Source organism: Anabrus simplex, chromosome 2 (genome assembly GCF_040414725.1).
Source record: "Anabrus simplex isolate iqAnaSimp1 chromosome 2, ASM4041472v1, whole genome shotgun sequence".
NCBI lineage: Eukaryota > Metazoa > Arthropoda > Insecta > Orthoptera > Tettigoniidae > Anabrus > Anabrus simplex.
In genome coordinates, this window is record NC_090266.1 from 920,727,073 (window position 1) to 920,743,058 (window position 15,986).

General features: G+C 37.2%; 1 protein-coding gene across 1 annotated transcript in view; it reads right to left on the minus strand.

Annotated features, from left to right (window-relative positions):
* Positions 1–15,986, minus strand: part of LOC136863731 (coiled-coil and C2 domain-containing protein 2A) — a 569,644-nt gene that overhangs the window by 390,509 nt on the left and 163,149 nt on the right. Inside the window, exons 8-10 of the mRNA XM_067140086.2 lie at positions 7,948–8,086; positions 7,741–7,858; positions 2,944–3,248 (exon numbers count right to left, since the gene is read on the minus strand). Of these exons, the coding sequence (XP_066996187.2) occupies positions 2,944–3,248; positions 7,741–7,858; positions 7,948–8,086 (562 nt within the window). The remainder of the gene's footprint in view (positions 1–2,943; positions 3,249–7,740; positions 7,859–7,947; positions 8,087–15,986) is intronic.

Sequence of the window (15,986 nt, forward strand, 5' to 3'; positions counted from 1 at the left end):
ACGATATTTCCCATTGAAAGAAAATATAAAATTTATTTTCAAACTGATCCTTGCTGCAGATTTTTTTTTACTTAAAAAAATGCTATTTGTTCGGGGTGTCGACCCATGTGGATCTTTTGCCCCTACTGGCAACATATTGTATGAACCTGCGTGTAATTGGAATGGCGGTAACGTGTAATGTTGTATGTGAGTAAAAGAAAATTAAGGACATCACAAATACCCAGTCCCCAGGCCAGGGATATTAATCATTACAATTAAAAGCCCCTGACCCGGCCGGGAATCGAACCCGGGGCAGCTGGGTGACAGGTAGACGCGTTGCCCCCTACACCGCCGGGCCGGACATGTAATAGCCTACTATCTGTGTGATAATTAGGCTTATAAAAGGAACAAACATATGTGCTAAATTTACCTGATTGTGCAATGCATTATTCATAATCAGCGTGAATGTTCATTTTTCATATTAGTTTTTTATTTTTCAAACAATGTGTTTTGTACATACTGTATATATGTTTCTCGTGTTTTTTGCTTTGGAAGGTTAATTTTTTAAGTACACCTTTAAAAAGACCCCTGCAATAAAGTATTTATGTGTTCTAAAAATTCTCAAACATTATTTTACCCTCAATGCGCAGTGTTCCTCCTAAGACCCAAACCCCTTTTTAAGCCATAATCTTCACACTTTGTAAATGTAATTTTTTAAATATTTTTCCACAAACTAGTACATTATAAGTAATAAAATATATTTTTTCATCAAAATTTGAAAAATTGCACAGTGAAGGGTTAATGTTTCAGTTATGGAACTACATCCCAACCCGTTGTCTTTAGTACCTACTTTTACCATAAATACTGTTACAAATTTTGTCATAGACTGTACAATCGGTTTACAAGGCTGAAACCAGTCTTGCAAGAACACATTAAAGAAGCCAGTTTGAGTTGTGCTGTAGAAGAGAAAGTTTGTTTTTGGAAGTATTAGCAATGGAGTGGGGTGATTATGAAAAAAAGCAATTATTTCTTTTTCCAGGTTGAATCATCTTGTTGTTGGATATTTTTTGTACCTTACATACAATTTACTGATGTTTCAAATACATAGTAGTATTCCTTGTCAAGTCAACTGATGAATCCCCTACTCGACCTGAGGTAATTAAGTCTCTCCAGGCAGCAAAAATCAGGAATGACAGTCGTTGCTGTGCCTTGACTTTTTACAGCCTGCACACCCTCCAGATGTTGTAAGGCGCCGCAAGGCCTCTGGAAACAACTGGAATGTACATCTCACTCAGCGGATACCTTACAGTTATTGATGCTGTTACATAACTTGAGGGTTCGTCCTGTATTTTCATGCTATGACCTGCAATTGCTGATTTTGTAGCCATCCTCTAAATTCATTAGCAGAGGCTACTTGAATAGCATGTACACTTTTACCTGAAGGAAGAACTGCTCTTTCCTTCTTCAACATACCCTTGATTCTAAAAACTAAATCTGCAACATAAAGCCAAACAGACTCAAAGCAAAAGCCTTCTTATGTACAAAATTAACAGTGTGGGACAAAACTCCAATACCATATATGCATGGAATTTTAGGAGTGGACAGACTTCTTATGGATCTACCTCTATGTTTGAAAGCATTAGGTGGTAAAAAAAATCCTACTGGATGGGGATTTTTTGTCAAATCCTGCAGATAATAACAAGAGGCTCATGTTCTCTGACTATTGCCAGTTGTTTGAAGCAGCATTAACTTTGAAATGTACCGACTTTCACCCAGAAAAGGCCCACTGTGGATTCTGAGAGAGAATTTTCAATATGGCTTTTTAGAAGTAGGAGAAGGCAAAACTGGAACAATTACTATACTTTCAAAATGCTACCCATAAACAGAAAATTTATTTGAACCATTGTATAGTAATACTGACTTCACTACTGTCACTGCTCAGCAGCTTAAAAGAAGAATTATTCTTACTGCTGCTAATCAAGCATTAATTGAAACTATCAATCGTGTACCTGAAGGTTTACCTGTAGGTGAGGTAGCCTACAAAACTGTAGACAGAATTGTGAGTGACCATGGAGGAGATAAACACTCTTACCCTGAAGAACTTCTTATCAGTGACAGCAATCAGGATGTTCCATTCAACTGAGAATGACAAAAGGTGCTATAATCATGCCACAAAAAAATTTACTACCCTCCAAGACTTATAGTTAAAGAATTACAGACAACTGTTATAAATTTTGTTACTACAGAAACTGTTCTTATACACAGAATAACAGTTATTTGCCCTGATGTATGCATGCCATTTAAATTTAAACGAAGACAGTTTCCAATATGGTTAGGTTCCTCAATGATGACCAATAAGTCTCAGAGTCAAAACTTCGACAATTTTTTCATTTTTTCAAAACCAGTCTTCAACCATGGGCAACTTTATGTAGATCTTTCATGGATGAGATCGTTTAGCTCACTATCTGTTGCCAGGAAACAGGTAAGAAATTGAGGAGGCCCACTGAGAGAAAACTTTAAATGGTGACTGCCATGAAATAATTTGGCAGAACGATGCTAGGATAGAATGTGAATGTATGTTAAGCTTCTAATGTGATTTGCATCTTCAAAGGGAATAAGAAGGCAAAGGTGTCTGTTTTAGAAAAAATTTCATGAATCCTTTTTAAACTTGATTTCCTAATTGTTCAACACCTAGTGCATAGATATTCTATGTGGGATATGTTAGTTCATGTATATAGCTGATTGAGGACAGTGTCACTGAAATGTGTCAAGTGTAAAGTTATTTTCATGAATATTTTAAAAGATATTTCTTAAATATTACAATATTAATTGTAAGAAGCATGGATCAATAATTGCTACATCACAGAGAATTATTTCAATACAGTATCTTTTAAAGAAAGAAGTACCACTTAGAGCTTCTAATATTCACATAATAGATTCATGCATAATACGCAATTTACTCACCCTTCCAACCGTGTTCTTTGTTCAGTTGTGAGATTTTGGTTTTGTTCTTCCAACTCTCTCAGCTTGTCTCGTGCTCGTCGAAGTGCATTCAGCCGCATACCCAATAGTTCTTGATGGTTCTGTTTTAACCGGAGATTATATTCAATGTATAGTTCGAAAAGACGTTGAGTTAACACATGTTCCTTGCTGAACAATGGATGATGGGTGAATGTGACAGACATGAACTCCAGTTCCAGGACACAAGTGTTGTCATCATAGTCACCTGACCTTGCAATGTTCATTCTGTATGGTTCAATGACAGAAGCCTGGGAACCAGTAACACAAGGGTAAACAGATATTCATTTGCCTGACATGTGCTAGAACAAAAAAATATACATATAGAAAACCCACCAATGCTATTAGAACTTTGAATAGAAGAGATATGCCAGCATTTCCAAACGTGTGGTATGAGTGGGGCTTTTCACAGAGTACGCAGAAAATCAGTAATTGTAGAAAGAGATTAACTCTATGACTCGACCTACGTATTTACTAGTACTGAGCTAGTGGACAGGTTTTCCTTCTTACACCTTCATAAAAATGTAGTACTCAAACAAGCTTAATGCAAGTACAGATTTAAGTCCATTTCTTGCATCTTTTGAACCTGATTTCAAGAAACTTAATGCATCAATGAAAGCTGAATGATATCAACGTTACCGGGCGAGCTGGCCATGTGGCTAGGAGCGCGCGACTGTCAGCTCACATCCGGGAGATAGTGGGTCCGAACCCCACTATCGGCAGCCCTGAAGATGGTTTTGCGAGGTTTCCCATTTTCACACCAGGCAAATGCTGGGGCTGTACCTTAATTAAGGCCACGGCTGCTTCCTTCCCATTCCTAGGCCTTTCCTGTCCCGTCGTCTCCATAAGATTTATCTGTGTCAGTGCGACATAAAGCAAATAGCAAGATATCAACATTGCCACTGGCTAGTAATCTGTGTTACAATACTTTTCGGGTAATTCAAATAAATATTATTATTAAATTAAGAGTTTGTTAGATAATTTACCATCAATAGGTAATATAAGGCCATAATTATTTCTGTTTTACAAATATTTTAAAATTAAATCCATGGTTTCTGCTTTTAATGTTTATCATTTTCCTTTCCAAATTCATTAACTCATTTCTACTATCTTCTGTTAAGATAGGCACTGAACAAATGTACCAGTATTTTGAAAAAACCTACTTTTTAAAAAAAGTTCAAAAGAGATACACACGTGTGAACACAATGAGATAAGTAATAAAAGGAAACCTTTCATATCTTTTTCAAATGCATGCCTACTGTATATGAGAAAAGAATAAAAGACTTCAGTATAACAAACATCAATGGATATCAGAACCTAGAAACAAAGAAGCATAAAGTTGTCATATTTAAAATAGAGAGAATGACTAGTAAAAATAAAGCAAAAGGACATGTCATACCCCCTGTGTAATGAAGTTTGAACTGGTGGGTGACAAAAAATATAATTTTCTCCTCCCCTTAATATTCTCTAATATATGGAAGACTTTAATACAGTAAGATACCAGGATAACAAAAGTTTGGGGACCTTAAAAATTAATTTGTTATAATGAAATTTTGTTGTACTGAAATAAGTCAATTCTTAGGAATTCATCTGTCGTTATATCCGCTGCAGGATCTATGTTACTTCAGCACGAGTTTACAGATAAAAATGCTTAATATTTATGAGATGATAGGAAAATTAGGATATATGTACACGAAATAATGAAAAATGAAATGGCGTATGGCTTTTAGTGCTGGGAGTGTCCGAAGACAAGTTCAGCTTGCCATGTGCAGGTTTTCTGAATTGACACGTGTATGCGACCTGCGTGTCGTGATAAGAATGAAATGATGATAAAGACGACACATACACCCAGCCCCTGTGCCAGTGAAATTAACCAATTATGGTTAAAATTCCCGACCCTGCCGGGAATCAAACCCAGGACCCCTGTGACGAAAGGCCAGCACGCTAACAATTTAGCCATGGAGCCAGACACATGAGGTAATAATATACAGTAATTGCAAGGGGTTTTCTATAAATTTTCAGCATATCAAATTTTACATAGTTCTGGCACACTATATTCTCGACTTTATTTTTTGAAAAAGTCTGATTTTATTCTGAACACTCACAGACACAAAAGAACATTCAAAACAGTCGCCAGTAGCGGCGATTAGGAGTTTAAAGTGGGGGGGGGGGGCAAAAAATTATAGAAAATTATAAGTACCAGAGGCGTTGGGGATAGACAACAAAATTGAAACAAAATAGCTAAAAAATGGTAAATTTTTTAATGCTCTGTGAGCAAATTTCGACAGAGAAGTAAAGGTTAACCGTTTCCAAACTTAACTGTGGTGATAACAGGGTTTCTCTGGGAGAGGGGGGAAGAATTTTGATGCAACACTATACAATAACATTTTCACAAAAAGAACAATTACGCATGTGCACAACTAAGGTTTTTTGTCATTAGATACTAATTGTGCTTCTGCCACTACCTGCTGTGGCACTGAAAAAATTGGTTACCTGGATGGATGACATTTTGCGCATATTTCTGCTAAGTATTTTTGTATTTAAAGAAATTAAAGAAAATAATTAGGTGATAGACAACAGGGTTTTATAAATTGTTTTCTTTAAATAATTCCTAGTGTTATGTGGCCAACATGGAATAAAAATGTAATTTTTCTCCACATAGGGGGTGGGGGAGTAACTGCCCTCCCTCATCGCTGCTACTGAAGACAGTCACAAACCACTGCACATGAATTTAAGACAGATTCTGATACATCACTTCATGACAGAACTAAATCTTGAAAAACTATGATGTGCCACGTTTGTTTCCAACACAAGAGTCAAACTCTATTGAACACTTTGAGGCACATCTTCCTCTTGCATGTCATAATCACATGGATTTCTATCACTCATAATGTCTGCTACAATTTCATCATCAGTGATTTCTTTTTGCACTAACACATCGCAGTCCATGTTGATGTAGTCGGCAAGATTCACACTTGTTGGCATATCTGACTTTATCTCAAAGGCTTCCAGTTTTCCTCTGTTCCTGTGTCATCCAACACTTCACTTTCTGTGATGTTGTCTTTTGCGTAAACTACTCCAGCTTTTATAAAGCAGTTTGCAATGATTTCTTCTTTCAGTGATGTCCACGTAACACTGAACATCTGCACTGCTTCCAACATAAAGACATTACCTCTCTCCGTGGCAATATTACACAGGAAATTGGCTTTAATTTGTGTTTTATTTACAATCCTACATAATGATGTACTCTAAAACTGACTAAAATATAAGTATGTTGTTAAGAAATGAATCATAACCTTCACATGCTGTTGGGTTGGCAACCTGCTGATGAGAACTATCATGCAATTTGCTTACCTTCCCCTGATAATACCAATATAGCTGATCCACTATTGGACATTATACATTTTTCCAGCTAACTCATTCTTGGTTGCCAGCATTTCGCCCCAATGTGCTAAGTTGGGCTCATCAGTTGGTAAACAGCACACCTAACAAGACACATGGCTACTGCATACCGTAAAAATTTTTAAATAAATTTACTCATTCGGGACAAATATTTCAGGTTCCCTATGAGAATCAACCTCTATATCATTCCCCTGATAGTTTTGCAGATGCGTTGTCATAATGAGTGTGCTGTCTGGTATTACCTGCATAGGAAAGTATCATGCAATCACGCAAAATGTCCAGCGACTAAAACAGGATCAGTTACATTTTGAAAAAAAAATGTTGAATGTAAGTAAAAGGGCTAAATATTCATTTGTCATACTGAAAGGTTGAAATTCACTAAAATTAAATATTTTAACATGCATTAAATAAGGAAAAGGGAAGGGACCTAAAAATAATTTTGCAATTTCAAAATTGCGTTATACTGGCATTTGATTTAGCAACATAGTCACATAAAATTGCAGATGAGTCAAATAACTCTGTTGTATGAAATACGTATACAACGTTAAAGCTCTACAGTCTTCTGATATACCGGGCGAGTTGGCCGTGCGCGTAGAGGCGCGCGGCTGTGAGCTTGCATCCGGGAGATAGTAGGTTCGAATCCCACTATCGGCAGCCCTGAAGATGGTTTTCCGTGGTTTCCCATTTTCACACCAGGCAAATGCTGGGGCTGTACCTTAATTAAGGCCACGGCCGCTTCCTTCCAACTCCTAGGCCTTTCCTATCCCATCGTCGCCATAAGACCTATCTGTGTCGGTGCGACGTAAAGCCCCTAGCAAAATAAAATAAAAAGTCTTCTGATACTCTGATTATTAACACACGTAATACTTTAACACACCTGTAAAAAAAAAAAAAAACCTAATAAACAAAGAATGATATGTTTCGTTCTACAAGAACACCATCAGAATCTATCAAATCACATTTAACTATGCAAATATATGTTCAATATTGTTTATGTTGTGTAAACTTGTCAATGATTGTGAATTGTTATGAAGAAATGAGACAAAATTATGAATGCAGAAATCCTCCAATGTCATCTTTGAAACTTTGAGAAAGGTATGTGTGTTTCAAAAACAGAAGACAAAAAAGACAGAAATTTATTATCCTCTCTTGATGAAATGTATGACAGATTTGATACGTATCTGATAAAGTATGCAGTTTATCTGGTTCAAGAATTATTTAGGTTATTTACCAGAGATTACAAATACTCATTGGTTCCTTCAATTAGAGGTCACTGAACAGCTAAATGATGTACTATAAGTAACAAGAAGGGAAAGCCTAAAAGATGTAGCTCTCACTTACATGCTTATATTCCGTCCTCAGCACAGGGTTTACCTCTTCAAAAATCGGAGGACGATAAATGATGGGGTTTCGGGGATCTGGTAGCGAATGTATCTCTCCATCACTTCCAAACCAGTTTCTGAAATAGGCACATTTAACTGTTTAGGAATATCATTCAATAAGCACTATGTTATATGCACCGCACAGCATTAAACACAATAAACTCACCTATTTTGAGATATCAACACACGATGGACCATTCTTCTCTTATTATCACGTGATATAGAAGGTCTATCACCTACATAAAGACCCTCATCCTCTTCATATCGAAGAACTTGACCCATCTCCAATCTTTCTTCAACAGGAACTTCAATGAAATTTACATAATTCATATCAAAAATATATTTAAATCATACAAATCATTAAATTATTCAATCTGAATACTTCCAAATAAAGCAGTTACTTTTTATGTACATGTTTAGTTTTTCTTAATTACATCAATGCTGTGTATCCAAGACTTCCAAAATACTTCACAAAGTTGGTCAATAAATCAAAGCAACAAGCTTGGAAACAGGAAAACCTGAAGTCTAGGAGAGAAAGTTATTATGAAATTAAAAATAATATAAAACTATGTATTAAACATGATTATAGACATTTCTCACAGAAGGTGTATATGGTTTGTCATAGATCTAAACATCAGAAGTATAGGGAAGTTTCATACAGATAAAATATATTTACTGACAGCTAAGCAACAGTTCATTGTCTCTTAGACGTTCAGAATGTATTGTTAGTGTTTAACTAAACTGAGTGGCCAAAAGCCATGGGAAGGGGTGTCCCATTAGAAAATGTGCCGTGTATGACCCCTGAGCGCTGCAGCTAGCTGCGGCGTAGCTGAGCAGTCTGTCACAGTCACCAGTGTCATGAAGATGGCAACACGCCGCGAGTTAATAGACTCTGAACGTGGGATGATCATCGGTGCACGGCGATTACATGCTAATTCTGGGTCCCAAGGTCAACAGTGTTGAGGATGGAGTTTCAATACTGCCGAAAGAATGTTGCTATCCGTGTAAACCGTCGCACGCAAAGACCACAGGTGTTTACGAACGGACATCACGTCTCCTCCGCAGAAATATACTCGGCGCTTGACGGGCTAATGGGAGTCCAATCACAGTCCAGCTGAATGTTGAGAGTCACGAACCCATTACTACCAGGACTGTAAGGAGGCAACTCGTAATTTATGGTAACTCAATAGTGCCCTTTATCAAACAATATCCAATATTATTATTGATATTTGTTCATCATGTCCAGATCATTAATTTGGCTATGGCCTACTGAGCAAATCTGAATCTTATAAAGACCATAAAAATGCAATTTCTAGTTTCTGGGCACAGCTATTTGCCCAATGATAAAGATTTTGGAGACAATGAAGGTGTTCTTACATTTCAACAAGGATTATATTTACCAGCAGATACTTGGAAGTAATGAAGAAATGCCAAAAGAAGAGGAAGTTGGTTGAAGAAGAAATGAAAAAAAGAGGATTCTGTGGGCATTACTTCCAGTGAAAACAAATAATGAACAGGAAGAAAAACATTACTGGCAACATAGTAATCTGTTTAAAAATGCCAAAAATTGCATTAAGTAAGGAAGCACCATGGTTGTTGACCTTGCAACGAGATTTCAATTACACAGGTCAAGAAATTACCCAAAATAAATTTTCAACACATTAGGCCATTTTCAGTACATATAATTAATTTAATGAGGAGAAATTACACATGCCGATGTGACCAGAACACCTACAGTTTTTGCCTAAAAGCTCTATAGACAAAAGGAAAGGCTTTATTTCCAATATAACTGGTCCGTTGTTGGAAATTATACATTTTTCAGCTGATTCATTCTTGGTTACGAGCGTTTTGCCATAGTGTGCCTATTTGGGCTCATCAGTTGGTAATTAGCACACCTACCAAGATGCATGGCTAGTGAATATAGTGGAAAACATGATCATAGACATTTCACAGAAAAGGTGGATATGGTTTGCCATAGGATCTAAACATCAGAAGGATAGGGAAATTTCGTATGGACAGAATAACGTTTATTGCAAGTTAATAGTATAGTTAAACAAAATTTCTTATAAAGAGATTACAAAAGCTCAATCCACCAATTCAATACAATACATATACACATTTAATAACAGTACATGTTTCAAACACTAATTGGGCCTTCTTTAGCTAAATAATCAAGATATTAAAACACATTAAAACTAGACAAAATTAATAATTTATAACCAGCATTTTAAAATATTGGTCAAAAAGTTCAAACATAAACACAAGATGATGACTCTTCTTCTTCTTCTTCTTCTTCTTCTTCTTCTTCTTCTTCATGGGGACTCTAAATATTAGTCCCTAATTAGCGTCGACCTCTAAGATCTTTTGATACCATGTTTTTCCTTCATTCCCACCTGGATATACCTGCTCCTTTCACAAAGCTGCAGGTTGTTCTTATTGGGATTTCTTGGATTTTTTCTCTCTCTTCACCTGGCAGTCGTAGAGTGAAGAGTCTGATTCTACCCAGCGCCTCACATTCGAAAAGTATGTGTTCAGCTGATTCCTTTGCTTCACTGCATTTCCTACATATGTTGTCTCTTATTACTCCCATTCTATGTAGGTGTTTTTTTCAGATGGCAGTATCCTGTCAACAGTCCTACTACCCATCTTATATTTTCTCTGCTGAGTTTCAACAGTTCTTTAGTATGCTTCTTGTTTGGTCCTTTTTATCAGTTCCTTTGCAAGCCTGCATCCTGGAATATTTTTCCAGTTTTCCATTTGTTTCTTTTGTACCCATTTTCCTATGTAGTATCGGGCTTGTCCATACCCCGCACACAGGTTCTGGGCCTACAAAATGTGTTTCTGTCCCTTTCCTGGCCAGTTTATCTGCCTTTTCACTTCCTTCTGTACCTGCATGCTCTGGTACCCACATTATTTTGACAATATTGTACTTGGAGAGCTTCAGGAGAAGTGAGTGGCAATACCAGACAATTATGGATATTATCCGGACTGCCTCTAGTGCCTTAATGATCGCTTGGTTGTCCGTAAAAATGAAGATGTTCTTGTTCCTATAGTTCATTTTCAGATTTTCTTCAAGACATGTTGTGATAGCTCTCATTTCAGCTGGAAAGACTGTAGTGTGTCTGCCCAGGCTCATCTGGACTGATCTCTCAGGTCTTCCCCCATTGATCCCTCCTCCTGTGCCTTCCACAGTCTTTGAGCCATCAGTCCACCACACTATATCTTATTTTCAGTATTCCATTTGTTGATATCCCAGTCTTCTTTTTATATTATCTAGGCCTCAAACGGTTTTTCAAAGTTGTACTTTGGTATCATATGATCAGAAGGCATGTGTAGAACTTCCTGTTATTACTCTGTTAATTTTACAGTGTCCTAGATTGGGTATTTGTGCATTCCAGCACTCTGATTGTGCCTATCTATATGAACTCATTCTAGCCTGTCCTTTTATGAAATTACATAGTAAAACACAAGATCCTAAAATATCATATTTAAATACATACTGAACCCATGACCTTTGTGCCCTAAGAATATTATGCATAAATTGTCAATTTAATAAGAAGTTTGATTCTTGATAGCATGGAATTGACACGTGACAAGGGGATGATTACCTTCGGTCCCACGCTCTGGGATACGTGACGTCAGTCGCACGTGTCAACGGCGGAAGAATCTTAAGTCATTTTTGTGAACTGTTTCAAAGCGTGTGTATATGGCGTGCCCAAGCCAAGTAGAAAATATAGTGCCTATCAAATGAGGTCATTTTACCACAAATCGAACATGTATAAATTTTAAATGTCCACGAACACTACCGCCAGAAATGTAGCGACTGTGTAGTCACCTTCAAAACTCTTGTAATTACAGTTTAGTTAAGTCAGAAAATTTACAGAAATTTTTTTGGCGGCAAAGGGAGATGCCCGAAGAGAGGGGGTAGCTGCTATATATAAGAATTGACGCCATGACGAAGTCTCCGTCTCCTGCATTTTGTGTTATGAAGCAGACGATAAAGTGTTGAGCTGCTCTGTGAAATCAAACAACAAAAGTAGACTAAGTTCCACCGCAGATTTTAGCCATTGTGGCTGGGGATTTGACTCCATGTGGAGATAGTTTCTTGAGTGGAAATAGTTGTACCAGATAGGACGGTCAAAGTACCAAATAAAATTTGAAGTGGATGACGAAAGTAAGTCGTGTGCGGAAATAATTATAGTCTACCGTGTGCGCTTAACAAAACAAGTGAAGGGTATTTTTTTTTAATGCTTTATTTCCAGGAAACATGAAGAAATAAATGATATGTAAAGCCACGAATGTAAAAATGGCTAAATAAAAATGCCAGGGTCGCAGGTGAGCCCTATGATGAATACTGGCGTGACCACCTAAGGTATGTGACTTTCCACCTTACTACTTATTATATCTTGTTTCATGGTCTCTAAATGTGTATTTGAATGGGGATATACGACGCAGTGGTCACCCCTATGTGGATTTTGTAAATGTTAGAATACGACTAAAAAGAGTCATTTGATTTATTTTCCACTTGGATAAATTTTTGAAGTCTTGCGAGTGCCGTATGATGTTGTAAAAAGTTATTGAATAGGGTCTCGAAGTGATATCACGTCCAATGTAGATCATCATTTCCGTGTGTTTATTGTCTATATTTTGTGATGTCAAATTAAGATGTTCATTCGACGTAAAATTTTTCTGTCTGAAATTTTGACGTAAATAATATAAGAAATCCATAGTTACCCATTTACAATCGAGTGGAAGCGCGCTGTCGGGTGAGAGTATAGTGTGATAAATATGGTCACGGAGTGAAACGTTTTTCTAGGCTCATTTAAACTGTGTCTGACTGACAATAAAAAGATCTAGTAGAATTTTTCAGTCATTTTCGTGGAAATCCCGTTATTAAAATACGATATCATTTTATGCGAAGTTATTCATTATAAATGCATTGTGCGTATTAGACGTCATGAATTCTAGTAAGGATTTTATTCCAGTTCTTTGTCGGTGATAGTTGTGAGTTGGAAAACAGAGGTTAGTTGTCGTGTGTGTCGAGATGAGATTTGTGAATCAGGTTAGAGACCTGTCAACGAAGCCGGGACTTACAGAAGCCCGAGGAAGATTTTATAATGTTGGGAATGGAAAGCAATATACAGAATCCGCGCTGGTATTAATTTGCGACGTGTATAATAATTGTGGGCATTTTGAAGTATAATCCATGTGCATTTTTGTTGGTCAGAAATATCATATTTGTTTAATTATGTCGGCAGAGTTTAAAAGGGAGCATTTTGAGAAGCCAGTCAGGTAGAATGAAACAGATGTATCGTATCACTGACAAGCAAGCTTGGGGGCGAGAGGCCTCAGCTGATAGGGGTTCACCGCAAGATAACGGGACACGCGTGGAATTGAGATTGTATTTCTCGGCCGGGGAGAACGTTAAATGTTGGATTTAGTTGAAATTTTCATCCGGTAATAACCTGAGTGTTATTAGATACCGTAAATTTTGTTTAATTGGGGACATAATGTGCATTTGATACGACAGACTTAGAGTATAATGAACAAGACAAGCGAATTTCTGGGTTGTCCAAAATATAGAGCGATGGTAGTGATGATGGTTTGTCTGTGAGGGGTGCGCAAACTTTACAAAATGTTATGACGAGATAAGACATCATAATTATATGGCGAGTTGCTTTTGGTTTGTACGTAGATTATTAGGGTATCCAAGTGTTAATAATGGCTAGGGTTAAATTAGATTTAAAGTGTGAGGTCATGAAATGAGATATATAAACTGGACATGAATCATGTAATCGTTCTTTTCCAGCAATAGGAAGCAACAGATAAACATCAAATGATTTAAAAATTGTGAGAACAACTGCGTAGGAATTTGTGAAGAAACCAGAGTCCGCGGAGGTAGAATTAGTTGTCTTTTAAGATTTCATTAAATCCTTTAAACTTATTTAATTATTAAATTCAGTGTAACCGCATTTTGAAATAACTTTAAATCAAGCGAATAACTTGGAGATGCATTCTGGAAATCTTAGTTTGTTTTCTGGGGGATGTGTAAATATTAACGTAACGATTAAGGGGACATATCCGAAGGTAATGGAGTTTACTGCCACAAAGTTTGTTAGCATTGCTATTGTTGTATTATTTAACTTTGATTGATTGAGCAGTGAATGTGCTGGGGATAGTAAAGTGGAAACTTTGGTCATCAACCGATGTAACTTAATTGTGTTTAGCTTTCAGCTTAGAAACTTGGATGGCCAGGGGGTCATCAACCTCAGTGACTTAGATTAGGGCCATATGCCACTGTAGCATCATTTTCCTTGCGGTCATCATCCACAATGACTTTAAAGTAACTTAGAAGTTTAGATGTCGGTCCATGACATAGACGCAGGTCACATCGATTCAATTAAGGGTCCATGCCATAGAACCACTGTGTGGCACACACCGACTGGACTACCTTAATTATACCCAGAGTCCAGAGTTCGTGTTACGAGGGCTGGACCATAACGAATCACTATGATGGTACATGTGGTCTCACATGGAAGCCGAATTTAAGGATTTCCAGACTTTTCTTTCTTTAATAAAAAAATGAGACAATGGTTTTCTAGTAAGAATGCCCATCAGGCAGACACGTCAAAGGCTCACCAGTGTTCTAACCTTTTATGTAATAAAAATGATTGTGGTGTCCAGTGGACACGTTTAATTTCAGTGATACCGTTGACATATCAGAATGCTTCAGAATTTCCTGAATAAATAGAAATCTTTTAAACAGACCTTTCATTCAAGTAGATAGATTAGAATTACTGAACCCTACCTTTACCTCAGCAAGTGACGAAGAACCCGATATGACCCAAGAGACAGATCTCATGAACTTTGCTGATAGGTAAGAAAGGTAGGTATCCCTCAATATGGACCAAAAGGGTTCAATACAGTAGTATAAAACAGGGCAATGAATTTTTATCTTTAAAAACGCATCAACCTTATAAAATTCTTCCTAAAAATACCAGAAAAACCAAGCATGCAGCCTCCAGATTTAACTACAAGGCTCTGAAATTGTACCTGTAATCCTGGTAAGCAAGCATGACGAATGGCACAGCTGGACATCCCTGAGCTAACTCAAAGTTGTGGTGCGGCAGGGCGTATATGCATGCAGTCTCTCAATCTGCTCTGAAGCTGTATTGTTTTACTCACTTGTCAGTCACTCGCAAAAGTGTAGCAGAAATTACTGGTATAAATTGCATGATGATAACACGTTTTTTGTACACCAAGCACAACGAATTAGAATTTCATTGTCGCATTGTTTTTCACACTCTTCTTTCTTCTTCTCCAAACAATATTTTGTGGGCACTATGAACTCAGGAGGTCGTTCCTTTGTGTAATTCACTGCCAACCACGAATATTTTATCATATCCCAAAATCATGGAAATTAAAACTGAAAGTGTATGAAAGACTGAAGTTTAAGGATTATGTCTCTGTGGTGAACCTCATCTTTAACATCATTATGAGAAGTTAGAATTTCTGTTAATCAGCGTAAAAAGATTTCTACTGCAGGAAGGAGAATTTGTCTAAAGGTTGAATTATGCCTGTGGTACCTGGAGGAATCTGAAGCAGTTCTATTGTTTTGCTTGGAGGGATGTCTTCAAGACAAATTTTATCACTGTACGTGGTCCACGACTCAAAAAAGCAGGGCACAGTCGTCTTCAGAGAACGGGAAAAGGGCATCTCTAAACCATATTTTCAGTTCTGTTTTCCCTAGTTTTCCTGATTTTGTGGCAGTGACAATGATGTTATCTGCTTTTAAAAAAATTTTAAACCATGTGACCGAAGGTTCCGGTCGGTCCCTGCAGTACAATAAATACTTTAGCAAACAAAGAACCATCCATACTGATTGTTGGCATTATGGAGTATGAATGTGTGAGTGAACTAATTGATTGGGCTATCATGTGAGTGTTTCTAACCTACAAAAGAGAGAGTCCTTTTTTTGTGATAGCATTTCGCACTTGAACGCGCTTTGATCAGTGCTGTAAACAGAGGACAGGGTGTAATGTAGAAATCGCTCTTGAGCCCTCCCCAGAAGTTCCTCTGCTGCCTTATTCTTTTGTTTTTCATCCTGAATATGTGAACGGGATACAAATTTTGCCATTTTCCTACTCCCAATTCTGTGCTATTTCTTGAAACGGCTGATCCAGGCAAGAGAGGCAGAGAAATGAC